This window comes from Tympanuchus pallidicinctus, unplaced genomic scaffold (assembly GCF_026119805.1).
Source record: "Tympanuchus pallidicinctus isolate F22 unplaced genomic scaffold, pur_lepc_1.0 scaffold22, whole genome shotgun sequence".
NCBI lineage: Eukaryota > Metazoa > Chordata > Aves > Galliformes > Phasianidae > Tympanuchus > Tympanuchus pallidicinctus.
In genome coordinates, this window is record NW_026294739.1 from 27500375 (window position 1) to 27515239 (window position 14865).

Consider the following 14865-nt stretch of genomic DNA (forward strand, 5'->3'; position numbering starts at 1 on the left):
ATTGGGTAGCACTGAATACACTCCAAGTCAGCAAATGCCAGGTGCTGGATCCCAAACACATCTCTTGGCAGAACACTGACATCAGCAGTTCCCACTCCTCTTCACCCTTTCCTTCCTCTCTGCTTTTCACAGCTGCTGAGAAGTTCTCCGTGCTGCCACCTCAGCTATGACAGTGCAGCTGCTTGTGGGCCATGTGCTACCCCAGCAAAGACACAGAGCAGCAGGGTCGTTGACATGGAGGCAGAAGTGACCCCAGAAACCACAGCAACACTCAACATATCTATTGTGTGGTTACCTGCAACAACTTAAAGAGGACAGAGCTTAAAGAGCAGCACAGCTACTAAGGTGGGGCCACCACACAGACCCCTGCACTGCTGTAAAGGGTTTATATGCTCCACGACCACAGGGCAGAACTACAGGAAGTGACATGCTGAGCAGTGCATCACAGTAATGTCACAGCTTCACAGTCATGCACACAGCATGCAGAAATTAGCGTTTGCCAGAAAAGAACCATTACAAATTAAATAAGCAAATCAATTCCCTCCATACCAGGAAACTGAAACTTCATTTTCTGATGTGTTGATAACACATTAGTTTAGCTCTGTTCCAGTCATCAAGGTCAGTACTTCTGAAGTTGCAAATCCATAAACTCAGTCATAGGCCACTAAAACCTATGGGTACATGATCCATGGATGTGTCATACTAGGTCTCATTCAAGGCACATGTATTAATACCACACAAAGCACAACAGGGAAAAGAAGTAAAAGAAGTAAATAAAGAAAAGACTCGAGGGCAAAAACATTCTCATCAGAAGTTAAATCAATGCTTGACCACTGATGGCCTGGTAACTTAGGATTGAGAGCTCTGATATTCTGAGCCCCACAAGCAGTCCCATAGCCCTCCTAGCAAACATTATCCTTGTAGTTTAAAACGATGGAGGACAATGCAGAATAAAAATGAATGCCTTTAATAAGTAGAACGCAGAAGAAAAATCCCTGACATTTTGCACCTACAAACGTTTCCCTCAGATGACTCCAGAGCTATGAGGGAAACATCTCTCTGTACAGAACTATAGCAAGATGACAAAATAAGTCCAAGCATGGATGAACATAGTGATATCTAGCACAGATCTGTTCCTCTCAGCTTTTTGCGTAGCTATCTGCAGACCCATGTGAGGAAGCACATGTCACTTGCATTAATTTTAATACATTAATGAAACCTTGCATGCCAAACATCTGTGATTACAGCTCTTCTAAAAGGTGCATTGCTCCCTTCGATCTATTTCAGTTTTGCTCAATTGGTTCCTTGGACCCAAGCGAATCCAGGAAAGGCATCTATAAGATGACATAGAATGGCAGCACTAGGAACCTTCTTGACCTCTACTAAACCTAGGAAACTTCAAGTCAGGCAACTCCACTCTTTCCATTGCTGACCCTTCCCCTTCCATTTAAAAGACAACTTCATGCTTCCAAAGAATGTAAAATATGGACAAATTGTCATTATTTTTTCTTGAAAGGTGCTCATATAGTAATCTCTTCAAACACTGCAGGCCATAAAGAAGTCATCTCACCTAATCTGTGTGTTTGGTCCTACAACATGTTACATGTTCCAACAGCAAAACCACAGTAAACCCAAGAAAGGGAAGTCTCAAAAGAGGATCTGAGTTTCCATACATAGAGAAAAATCCACAGCTTGGACAAGCTCAACAGCTACATTGTCCTCATGAAAACTGAGCCATCACTCAAGAACAGCTGCACACAGGTTGTCCACTGCATTAAGACAACCACAAATGGGCACCTTTCCCTCCCTTGCAGATGGGCAGGGAGGACTGACACTAAAAGGAGAGGTGGAACATGAGGCTCCTCTAAGGGAAACAATGAGGTTACGATGTGTGTCGTGCACAGCCTGATGTGTAGAGCTAAAACAAAGCACCAGCTGAAATAAGACTTTGTGCTTGCAAAATTGAGAAGCTGTGTAGCACCATTCAGCTCCAACACAACTATTAAAGTAAGAGAACTTCCATGAATGTAGCAGTTGAAAATCTGGCTCCCTGATCTACTGTTGAAACAGCATATCCTACTAGAAGGACACCTGCATTATTTTGCACAGGGGACAATATGGAGATTTCACACCAGTTCCTTTTGTTAGAAAATGTCTTTTGTATCTGGTGACCCAACTCTCTCAGATGGCCACTGGAAAACCTCCAATACTCTGGCACTGTGCAGTTTAAGCCACATAGCAAAGAAGAATGCTTACACCAGATTTTCCTGCCTTTGTATATCATCACTTGTTACCACAACAATGGCTTGGAACTAAGAGTTTTATAAAGAAGAGTAGCTCCATTTTAACCTACTCATCCAGAGTAACACATCTACACTGAGCAGAAACAGCTCTGATTTCAGCAGCTCTTTCACAGAATCATAGAATAGTTTGAGTGGAAGGGAACCTTTAAAGGTCATCTAGTCCAACTCCCCTGCAATGAACAGGAACATCTATAGCTAGATCAGGCTGCTCGCAGCCCAGTCCATGCTGAACATAAAGGCTGATAGCCTTCTCTGCAGGTAATGCAATTAAGAACATGCAGAACTACCACACTGAAGGCCACAGGGTTGTCTAAACATTTCTATCAGCACAGCTAATACTGTATCTCTCCTGAGCAGACCTATTTAATCCAAATATAAGTTCCTGCCTAGTCATTAGCGTGAGGCTTAACCTAAATCCCTTGCAAAACAACACTAACCAAACTGAAAAAGTTCCTTGTAATAACCTGAGGGTTCAGCCACAACAAGCACGGAGCAGAATCACCTCCACTCATTTGTGCAGCTATTTCCAAAATCCAGGGCTGCAGACAGGCACCCAACACACAGTGAAACAGTAAATGATGACTGTATCTATCCCTACCATGCTCTCCTGAACTGCTACAGTTACTGTTCTACTCTCACCCCTAATAAATACCAATTCTTACTGGAGTGAGGCAGGTGGAAATAGCAACCATTAAAATTCACATCACAAAAACTATGTGTTGAAAAGCACTACTCAGTATTAAAGCACAGGATACTGAATAGCAGAACTTGAGATCCTAATGCCCTCTGCCACTAAATATATGTATACATTGCAAATATATAAGGTTTTTTTATTCTTCACAAGGTCAACACAATTCAACAGTGAATATTTGGGGTCATTCATGTGTACATTTAGATACACATAAGTGGAAACAATTTTTCTCTTATCATAAAACTGGTTGTATTGTTTCTGTACAGCTCCAGAGAAATAAAAACTTGAATTCCCCCTATCACCAGTATTCAAGCAGCCTATGCTTTAAATTACCAAATACATGTAAAGTACAAATCCATAAATACTCCAATTTTCAAGCAAAAAAGGAAGCCTGAGTCTCAGTCAAGAGACACAATAGCAAATTTATTAAATAAATAATAAAAAAAAAGATTTCCTTCCTCTTCAGCAGAAATACTGCCAGCAAGTTAAAGCTGCAGTGGCTTTCAGTTCAAGTAGATAGAATCTTTCCAACAGTTCACATAGTTTTCTGAAGCAAAGCCTGCAAAATAATTCTCAGGGTTAGGGAAGATTCTTTAAAATAAATAAGTATAAATAATATTGTGCACATTTGTGCAAATGACATGCTCTCAGTAGGTCATGGTCTCAGATCTAAAGTTTCCATTGTTGTAAAGGTCACTTGCATGTTGCCGAATTAAAATCCCTGCTGCAGCACTGGAACTTTCAGGCAGAGGGCCTCTGGATAAACTGCAGCTCTACAGCTGAATTCCCTATGCTGGTAACAAGTCATTACCCTGCTGGATTACCCAGCTGTCAGTTAACACAATATTCACCTTCTCTTTAAACTGTCAACATCTCTGCGTAGGGCCAGTGACTGGATTGATGGGACGTAGTTCTATGCACACACCTCTTCAGGTCTGGCTACTTTGTACAACTGGCTGCAGCAGTCTTTTCCTCCATGATTCCATGTTATTTTTGCCAGAGGACTCTAAAGCCTTATTCACCCACTACATGGGCATTTCCTAATTTGTTCTAACCCATGCATCCCCCTAGCTTTTATTTACCAGGTACATTCAAGCCATGCTCTGGTAACCGAATTACTCCTCCACACAGGACTTATTTTCAGCTTGCCTCATTCCCAGATCTGAGCATATCAGAACTACTAAAGTACTTGCATTCACACTCATAATTATAGGAAGGGATAATTACCCTCAATTTACATGAGTAACTGAGGCACAGCAAGACAGTTAATCAATCTTAATGAACGTTTCCAGATCTGTTTGCTTTTTTGCAGATCACTACATACAAGCACATTTTCATCACCAATGACAAAACCCATTCTCATGATAACCAGTCCTTCATTCCATTCCAGCAGGTTTCCTGTTGCAGATCCAGGCCATGCAAGGAACCAGACAGGGGCCAGCAGAAACAGTAACAAGTAGAAGTTTAATGCTTGGAAGTAGCATGACATGATGTGGCACAGACAATTCAAAAACCACGTACATTCTCAGTGCTCATCTTCACAACCTCACAGATTGATGCACTTTTAGCTTACTGTAGATTTAGCAAAAAAGAAGTTTCTAAAAATCCACAAATCAATAGTCAAACCCCATTCTCTTTCTCCCCAGTTTCTCCCACATTACAATGTAATTTCCATCCCCACACACACGCACCTCCATATCTGTGACCTCTTCCCTCACCCCAGTTCAATTCATTCTCAGTTTCCCTCATGTTCTTAACCCCTCTTCCTTCTCCCAGGCCTGGACTAGTTTTTTTTCTCATGAGTTCTGGCTCTTCTCACCAGGTTCTGGTCTCACTTCTGAGATTCCCCATGCTACACTTAATTTCTTCCTACAGCCTTGAGAATTCTCCACCTCCAAACTCCAACTTCTTATCACAATTTCAATTCCTAAATTCAGCACCGAGCTTCTCATATTATCTGAGGCTGAGCAATAAATGATTCTGGCCACTCAGACAAACAATTCAATTCCTTTACTGAAGGCATTTAGCAGCTGCATAGTAAAATAATGTCCACAACTGAATAAAATAGTAAAATAAAATAGCTGCCATGTGCTCATAAGCAAACTCTGTAGTTACATTATAACAATGGGAGCTGCAAGAATCCCAAAAACTGCAGGCTGAGCTTGGTTGATATCAGTCTTGTTCAGTAAGAACTGAAAATTAGTTTGACTTTATTTTATACCATGGCTTTTGCAGTCCTATGCAGCTACAAACTCCACTTTTATTTCCCCACCTAATTACAGACAGGTTAGATATCAGCCAAACAGGCTCCATCAACTCAGGATCTTCAACCCATGCCTTATACCTCACACCTACACCCCCCCGAGACACTGGTACTTTCCAACAATGCTCCTAAATAATGATTCCTATCCTGATACGGCAAATTCCTCAAGAAAACAAACTTTAATTCAGCTTCCTTTTATTTGGAGCTTTTGCTTTTGGAGAAAGAAGAGGTAAAGAAGAACTGATCATTTCAAGCTACAAGACCTCTTGAGCTTAACTGTGGAAAATAGTTGCCACTCATAGCAGACAGCAAAAGCACCATCATACTTAAAGATGAAAAACTGGAGAGCAGGATTTAGAGAAAAAGCATGTTAACCACATATAAGCACAGCATTATTTATCTAACTAACGAGCTGCAGAAGATCCTTCACCAGCACTGCGACTATTCAGCACATTCTTGGCAAATTACCAAACTCTTCTTAGCCAAAAGCTTAATCATATTAATAAAGGCTCACTAAACAAATATTTGACAATTACATTAATTCATTAGAAACTCCAAGTTCGTGGACGCTTTGAAAATACTCACAGAAACCTTCGATCTTGTCAGCTGTCTTGCTCCAGGCTACCTGCCTGGTTTCCATTATAACCTGAATAGTCCTCCTTTCTGGACTACTCTTCTTAATACTGAATACTGTCATAACAGTTCCCAGCTCCAATGTCCTTTTGATCTGGCTTTTCTCATACTCCGGCAGCTCTCCATAATCTATACTCTTTCTGGGCATTGTTTTAGGTTTCTTTTTCAAACAAACTTGTATGGTTTTCACTGTGCTGAAAAGAAAAAAAGAAAGAAAGGAGGAAAAAAAAGAATCAGTATTTAAGACAGTATTTTTATTCCTTTAAAACCACATTTATTAAAATTAAAGATACTGGTAGATCCATATATAGAGTAACAAAGCTCAAACCCTGACTATATTTATCTTGATTTGATGACTTCAGGAGTTTCGTAAGACATCAAAAAAGTATCACTTCAAGCTTAGGGTCCTTTCAAGTATCAGATCAGTTTTTACTTACCATTTTATAGCAAGTAAAATACCAGCAAGTCTCTGTTCATGGGCATTTTTCTATTTGACAGAGATAGAACTGGCTGTTTTCAGTCATTCCTACAGAATTTCTTTATTGTTTTAGAGTACTTGCAGATTTGTGTGCTATAAAAACTTTGTGAGTTCTATGTTATGCTAGAAGTTAAATCTTCACTTCTTGATTGAAACTGAGGGTAACAACTTCTGGAACTGCAAAAAATATCTGGAAAATTTTGTCCTAAGTATTAACAATCGAGATATCAATATGGAAAATAATATTTAATAATACTTGCAACATTTGAAGCACAATCAAAACCTTTTTCCTCTCCCTTAGTTGTTCTTTTTTATTATTATTTCATTCACAGTACCAACTTCAGACAATCAAAATGCTGCACCTCTGGTGAACTGCAGCAGGTTTGCTGTTTTCCTTGCCTTGTCTTAATACAGAAGCATTCATTTCCTGCTTGCAGAGAATTCCAAAAACCTAACAGCGAATTACAAGCTTGATTACTCCTCAGCAGGATTATCTACAAACAGAAAGCCCTAGACCCTGCTCTATCATCCACGTACAAAGAAGTGATACCATTTTTGCCACTGTTACCACGCAGTTCCCCATGACTCCCCTTAATTTCACCCTTGGGCAGGACAGGTCTAAGCGTCCTGCACAATTTTCCCTCAGCCACAGCATCCCTGCTGTTCTCCTCCTGTCTCCTCAGCCCATTACTCTCCATCACAGTTTCAGTTTCTGCACTGATAACTAATTTGTCCGTGTCACTTCTCGCTTCCCCCTTGCTAACTTCTTCCAACCCTCCCCCCCTCACCCCATGTCAGTCTCCTGACCTGCGCTTCACTAAGGCGCTCTCTTTTCTGCTCTCTCATCAATACCACAGAGCTGTCTTTCAGTGCTGTCACTAACCAGTTTCAGTCCCATCTGTCAGGCTCTGAAGTGGTCCAGTGCAATCTTCCCAATCTCTTTTTAAAATCTACAACTTCACTGAATGCTGGGTTGGGTTTTTTTAGGCTATCAGAGAAGCAAACACGAGGCCCTTCTTATCTGCAGTGGCCTCTTCTGCTTTGCCTGCACGGAGCCTGAAGCCCATTTAGTGTTCTGCAAAGAGTCACACAGATTATACCATGTTTAATTAGCTTGTTATTGTGTAAGAAAAGGGTACTCCATTGTCCTACTACTACTTAAAAAAAAATACATATATGCCAATGCTACAACTGAGACTTCTGGACAACTTTTAAGGATTGTACACAGTGTCAGATTTCAGTCAGAATGTGGCTGATCTTTTCTGACTCCCTGGAACAAATCCAGCTTGTCATTGAAATCACCACCACTTTGCATCTAGCAATTTAGGCACAGTTGTCCAGCTACAACAACATATATAATACAAGGAGAACAGAAATAAAATAAAAAATAAGTCTTTAAAAAGCATACTGTGATGCGACTGTAAAATAAAACGTGTCTTTAAAGAACACAAAAAGGAACTTCTAAACATACTCATTAATAAAAGGCAATGAAGCATTTTTTGAGGGATTAGCCCCTTAATACAAAGGAACTGCCTCTCAGAGGTGGCTTCTTAAGCAGTTTCCGCTGAACATAATAGACTGGACTTCCTCTTTTAAAGTAGCTCTTTCTTTAAAAAAGAAAGTGAACACTGCTTTTAGCCTACCTAAAATCTTAAGCTAGAAGCCAAGCTTTTAACTTACAGTGAAGCAACACTGTAGCTGAGGACACCAACTTCATCAGTAAGAAAAAAAAGAAAAGAACATCATAGCACTTCATCAACCTAACCAACCTTTATCATCCGTTTACCTGTTCCATAATTTAGAACAAACGCCACAGAAAGCTTCCTAACCATGGAACACACCAGACCTCCCAAAAGAACAAATGGAACACACGATACCAGACATAACCTTCTCAACATTAAGAGGCCTCCTAGACACAAGTATGTGCCCTTCGGCATTCTTATAACCTTCACTGCACAATGACTTGAACCTACAATATTTCTACCCATTCACCCAGCAGAACTCCATTATAATCCTCATCAACACAGTACCTGGCTGCCTCTAAATCAGTGGACCATGAGCTACAAGACACCTTTGTGTGAAGCAGAAGCATTACTGCTCTTCTACGGAAAAGTTCCTGAAGCCTAAAGCAGAAAGAAAGGTCTAAATGATTCAGTGAGTGATCTGGTAATCACAGAATGGCCAGGGTTGGAAGGGACCTCAAGGATCATGAATCTCCAACCCCCCGCCACACGCAGGGCCAACAACCTCCACATTTAATACTAGACGAGGTTGTTGCCCAGGGCCCCATCCAACCTGGCCTTGAACACCTCCAGGGACGGGGCATCCACAACCTCTCTGGGCAGCTGTTCCAGCATCTCACTTCTCTCTCTGTAAAGAATTTCCCTCTGACATCCAACCTAAGTCTTCCCTCCCTCAACTTAAAACCATATTCCCTTGTCCTGCTGTTATCTACCCTTTCAAAGAGTTGATCACATAACATACAAGATCTGGTTTAGGCACAGACATGAACATATGACTCTTTCCCTTCAACTGTAAGCACCACAGGAGCAAAACTTCAATGCTATCCTGTATCAAAAGCAGAATCAGCGTTACCCATTACTTACTGTGTTGTGACACAACAGTAATTTCTACGTTGCCCTTCAGTGAAGAGCCTGAACACTTTGTACCAAAAAGGTCAGGAAGACCCACTGCAAAGAGCCAAGTGAACACAGACATGGAGAAAGATGTACTTGGTGCTATCCAAGAACCTGCTTATTTAGTGCTAGTACTTCTCAATTTCAAAACCAAACCTTTATCTGAAGATCAGTCTACAATTTGTACCATGTAGACATTTGATAAAACACAGAAAGAGCTGCAGACAGGTGAAGTTACAGATGTGCAGGCTGGCAATGAACGCTTCAGATGAGCACAGCAGAACCGCTCCTGAGCCACAGGACACACGCAGGTGCCTTCCCTGCACACAAAGGTCGCTCAAAAAGCGGAATCTGAAGTCAGACTCGCCCCAATTTCTACACTTTCCCATGAGCTCTGGGCGCCGCCGGCCCCATTCTGCACGCGTCGCTGCACGCTCTGCCCCAGCCCTGCCTCGGGACAGCAGCTCAGCCAGCCGGGTGCAGCACCAGCAGCAGCTCCACCTCGCTAACAATTAATCGCAACCAGCAGACGGCTGTTTGCACGGAATTTTGCCGAGCAGGGGGAACCAAAGCGCTCGGCCGCAAGGAACACCTGCTAGGGACCAAAGGCGGGCCCAGGCTGCGGCCCTCAGCCGAGCCGCGCAGGGCTTCTTCCCCCTCCAGCAGACCGGCCAGCAGCGCTGACCAGCAGCCAACCGCGGGGTGCCGGGCGGCTCCGTCACCTCTGCGAGCCGCCCGAATCCTCGCCCCTTTCCCCGCAGCGCCTCGCGGCACCTTCCCTCCCCGCCCGCCTCCCGCTGCCCACGACGCCCCGCGCACGGCCGGCCGGCCGCCCAGCAGCCTCACCTCCGCCGGCCGCGCGGACGACGCGGCGCTGGGCGCTGCCGGTGTCAACACGGGGTGCTGGTGGCGGCGGTGTCGCCGCGCCCGGCCGCGTCTCTCCGGGGCTCCCACTTCTGCTTCTGCCGTACCCGGGAAGGGGCGGGCCACGTGACCCCGGCGGCCACCTCCTGGTGCGCGGGGCGGGCGGGCGGCGCTGCCCGATCGGGTTCCCGTCCGTCGGCGCCCGCGTCCCCTCAGCGCCCGCGGGGCGGGTGCCGTCCCGCCTCCCTGCTGCCCGCTGGCCCTCAGCCGCCCTCTGAGGTGGGAGAGAGCCGCCGCGGCCCCCTGAGAAGCCCCTGTGAGGAGTAGCGATGGCCTTTCTGCAGGGGTCATCAACCTAAGCACCGAATAAACGATGATGGGTGACTTTAGGTGGAAGGCTTAAAATGAATGGGATCCACGTCCATTACACCACAACAACCTCAGCTTGCAGCCCGATTGGTTTTGATTAATAATTTCAGCTTCTCAGGACCAGGAACAGAAGAGTGCATACAAAACCACCACAAAAAGAAGAAAGCCCCAAACCTTGTACCTCTGCTCTCCAAATCCCAGCCGTCAAATCCAGTGTTAATGTGGGTGTGTTGGCGGTGAACCTAAGCCCCAGCAGCCCCTCCTGGTTCTGCTTCATGGGGCTCAGTACCAGCATGCTCCTCACCAGTCATACATCATCGCTTCAGCACAGGAACCACCCTTGAGCAACCCGCAAGCCACACAGGCACGGAGTTGACCATCTTTGTGATAGTCAGTCTATGCTGCAGAAGTGAAGCAGCACTGCAAACTGTAGCAGCCTTACGTGTAGATGCACTTCAGTGTGGTTGTCCTGGAAGGAAGATTAAACCTACCAGCTCCCAATGTTGTGCAACCTCAGGCTTCACTGATAGAACTCTTAGAGCTGGAGGGCTGTGTGAAAGGAAATAACCTGTGGAAGAAAATCGTTTCTTCAGTGGAGCGTTTTGGCGTGGAATCCTGTGAATTGCTGTAACAAAACCATATCAACATAGACATATAAATGGGGTAAGCAATTCTTTAAAAAGATGCAGCAAAATAGTGACTTTTGGAAACATTGGCTGTTGCTCAGTGCACCCAGAAGCACGAGTACTTGGCTGCCCTCACCATCAGACAGAAGATTGAAAGTCATAATCAGCAGCTCCTGCCATCCGACTTGAAGGCTTTTACACTTCAGTCATAAATACCTCGAAAAGGACATTGACATTGACACTTTTTAATTACAGTATCGAAAGGTTCAGCCCTGTCTTACTGCCTTTACTTGATGCTGAAGTGTTGATTACTTCCCCTTAAGAATAAGCAAGGCATCAAAGAGGATCACAGGCCTGGCCAGGTGGCCTCCTGCATGCAATAAAAAATGGTCCCAAAACTAGTGCCAACTACTACAGGAGCCACAAAGAAAATAAAGCTTTTGTGCAGAGGACAAAGTTGAATAGTTTTATCCTGTCGATTCCCATTGGAAATACAAATTAGAGAGCCATTAGCACAAGGAACTTGGAGGATATTGTCCAGCTGTAGCTGCACAACTCAAATAATGAACTTCCCAAGCAGCCACCTTCAAGCAAGTTCACTGATAGCTGTGGCAGCCTCAGCACATCTCAGCCTGGTGGAGTTTGGGCTCCTGGCAAAGTGCATTTCTCATGAAAAGTGCTCTGGTGCTCACTTGGTTCCACTCTCGAAATATTTTCATTTTAACTTTGCTAAATTATTGTCACCATTACAATATTGTAAATAATAAAGTAAATATTGATTTAAGGTAAACTGAAGTAGCTAGCAACAAGCTGACAGGAAGGAAGGGAGGTCATAGCTCTGGCTGGCCTGCTGCAAGATCTGAGCCGTACGATATTCAGCTGCTTCTCGGTTCACTGACTTTGCCCCTCGTTACTTGCAGGCTCTACGTTTAAAAAATCTTTTGAGAAATTACTGCCCTCTGTCCTCGTACACTTGGTACAATAGCATCCCTTAGCATTTCTGCAGCGGTTTTCGTTTGCAGGTGTCAAAACATTTTTTAAAACAGAATAGAAATTATTTTTTTCACGTTTCCAAAGGAATCGAGGTGTGGAGAGGGAGGTTTGCAGAGGTCCCCAGCAGCAGCCAGCCTGGGGCAGAGCACATCCCCAAGCTTCACACCATGACCTCCTGTACTGTGAGGAATGGCATTTCTGCACAGCAAAACTCCCTATTGCAGAAGAAAACTTTCATTTCTCAGAACCATGTTTTTTTAAAGTTCCAATTTAGCAGAAACTCTGTCATGTGATTTGGGCTGATTGATACAAAACTAAAAGCAGATGTAAAAACACATGAACTAAGTGTGGGTTTTTTGCACACCTGCTAACTCCTTGCTCAGTGACTTGGGCTGGTTTGCTTGGCTACACAAAACACCACTATACTTATAGGGCCAGCAATCATACCTTCAGCTGAAACATGAGGCAGTGTAGATCTTTCCTCCACAGCCCCAGTGCCAGCAGCTCTTCTCCAGCACCATCAGTAGGGATCATTTCAGTCTCAACAAGGTCTCAGCAGGACATGGAACCACTACAACTTTCCTCCTGTGGTTTTTAAGCCACAGGCTGCTGTCCTGATGGAGCACCATGCTGTGGGAGCAACACTCCCAGAGCTTCCCATTTTCCTCTCATCCTGCTAAAACCTTCTTAACACTGACTTTGCTGATGCAGGTGGAAGTCCCTATGGGACCATCAGATAGACATAGCCCAGTCTTTTTTTTTTGTTGCTCTTTCCATGGCTGACTGCAAGGATTTACTATTAGCCAAGGCCTTCCCTCAGGGCACACAGGAAGGGAAGTTTCTTGCATCAGTGCTCACTCATGCAAAGAACACCTTTAATCTGTACCACGCTACATCAGAAAAATTTTGGAGAGCCCTCCAGACAACCAAAGCTTTAGCATGAGCTGTGGACGAGAAGAGCACATTGCTATTTACAGATAGGCATGAAATAGTGCAAAGCACACATCAAAATCTCACTGAAATGAAAATAAGATTGAAAAGTTCGTGAGGTACTTGAGTGATTTTTTTTCTGAATAGGGGTAGGATGAGAGAGACTCAGCTGGGATATGCATTGCAGGCACGTGTGCCTTGGAAGAGCATCCATCTGGTGTATCACCAGGATCAGCATGGTTGCATAGAATGCAAATCATAATCGCAACGGCTGTTATCTTTATGCACTGTAGTTATAACTGAGTGAGTCACATAAAAGGGTCAAAACCTTCTGTTCTACTTGTGATGATAAGCATCTTCCTGACATACAGCATGAGAGATCTGTACGTCAACAGATCAAGGTGGGAGTTGGTACTGAGTGAGCTATGACAGACCCTGGCATGGGGGCCCAGTCTTACTAACATATTTATTAACAATTTAAAGGAGGGGGTAAATGAAGGAGAAAATACAGATAATGTATCTACTAATGACTAAAAACCTGAATAAATTTGTATTCTTGCTTGTCAGTATCAGCAGTGTGCTCTGCTAGCTTACACTGCAACCTGTGCAACTCCACTGAGGCTCATGTACCCATGCTGACTCAATTTAACTTCACCTCTTCAGAAAAGCCTCTGCAAAGGACCCATTTTTCAGGAATTCAGATGTATATCACCTATTACATGACATGCTCCGTTTCCCAAATCCATGCTTTCATACGTTGGTAGAGTCATATTATTTCACATACATTAAAAACCATGTGTAAGAAGCCTCCTGCACCTCCCAGCACATTTTATTTGTGCTATGAATTCACACACTTTGCGGTACATCTAGAAGTACCAACTCTACCAACACTTTCTCAATCAGCAACATTTGACTGAAAAATCTAAATTTATACGTTGTGTGAACTCTTTCAAGAGCAAATGTTACATTTGAACTTTTCCAACAGAGAAAAGAACATAGAAAACTGGGTAATTTAAACCCCAGTCTTCACTCCAGAGCCTTCCTGGCACACACCTGGAATTATTTGCCCCTGTTGTGAAGGAGAGCTGCCCCACTGAGTCTCAAAGGCAGCACTACAGAGCTCACCTTCAATCCTAGGCACAGTAACAAGCGATGTACTGCTGAGATTAGCTAGCAGCATCAAATGGAAGTTTCTTCCTCTTTGTACTCTGATTCCACCTGGGTAGAAGCATACTGTTAATAGCCCTTAAGCATACAAAATCTCTGATCGTGTTTTCACTTGCCTGAGCTGTTTGTTAACACTAAATGTGATTTAAATAAACCTGCCACCTTTTATGACGCTCTCTTCCTCCTTCAGGAGCACAGATTTGGTTCTGGCTGTCACTAATAGAAAAAAAGAAAAAAAAAAGGAAGTTATGAGAAGGAAAGTGGAACACATGAAGTATGTCACTTTTAACTAGCAGGACACTATTACAATCTTCATGGGCTGAGCTCTTTCATGATGTGTCACTAGCATCAGACATTAATAACTCATTAATAATGCCCAACCTGAGATAGGCGCAGCAATTGTAACAGGTTTCATGTTCTCTGGGCAAATTTTCAATTCTTTGCTTTCTGCTTTGTAAGCCCTTGCAGTGCCCTCTGTTCCTGATTTTAAGACGTCTGTAACCAAAAAGGATCATAACTCACTTTTTTGACAAATGCTGGGAGTTTCGTGGGCTCTGCCAATGCCAGCAGCTGAGCTTGAGGTAAAACATTTCATATCTTTAATCTGGAAAGGAACACATGGAAATTAAAAGCTCTTATTCCTGGTTTGAGGTGTGTGTTTAGCAAACAGCCTGCGTTCAGCCTCATGCTGTATGGAAACGAATAGCTACACATGGAAACTGGGATTTCAAGGCTGTGCCAGAGGACAACTCCTTGCTTGTCAGCTCAGCTGGAAATAGGCTGAAAGAAAAAGGAAACATAATTCTGACCAAAATCTGTTCCCACTGAATACAATGAAAATGTTGAAGCTGAATAATGCTAATTTTCTAGTGATCTGTACTCAAATAGCAATCAGATGTTATAGATTTACAA

General features: G+C 43.5%; 1 protein-coding gene across 1 annotated transcript in view; it reads right to left on the reverse strand.

Annotated features, from left to right (window-relative positions):
* Positions 1 to 10547, reverse strand: part of PLCG2 (phospholipase C gamma 2) — a 57750-nt gene extending 47203 nt beyond the window's left edge. The window contains 3 exon segments of the mRNA XM_052685879.1: positions 5843 to 6065; positions 6067 to 6084; positions 10419 to 10547. Coding sequence (XP_052541839.1) covers positions 5843 to 6065; positions 6067 to 6084; positions 10419 to 10532 — 355 coding nt within the window. The 5' untranslated portion in view covers positions 10533 to 10547.
* Between the last annotated feature and the right edge of the window lie 4318 nt (positions 10548 to 14865).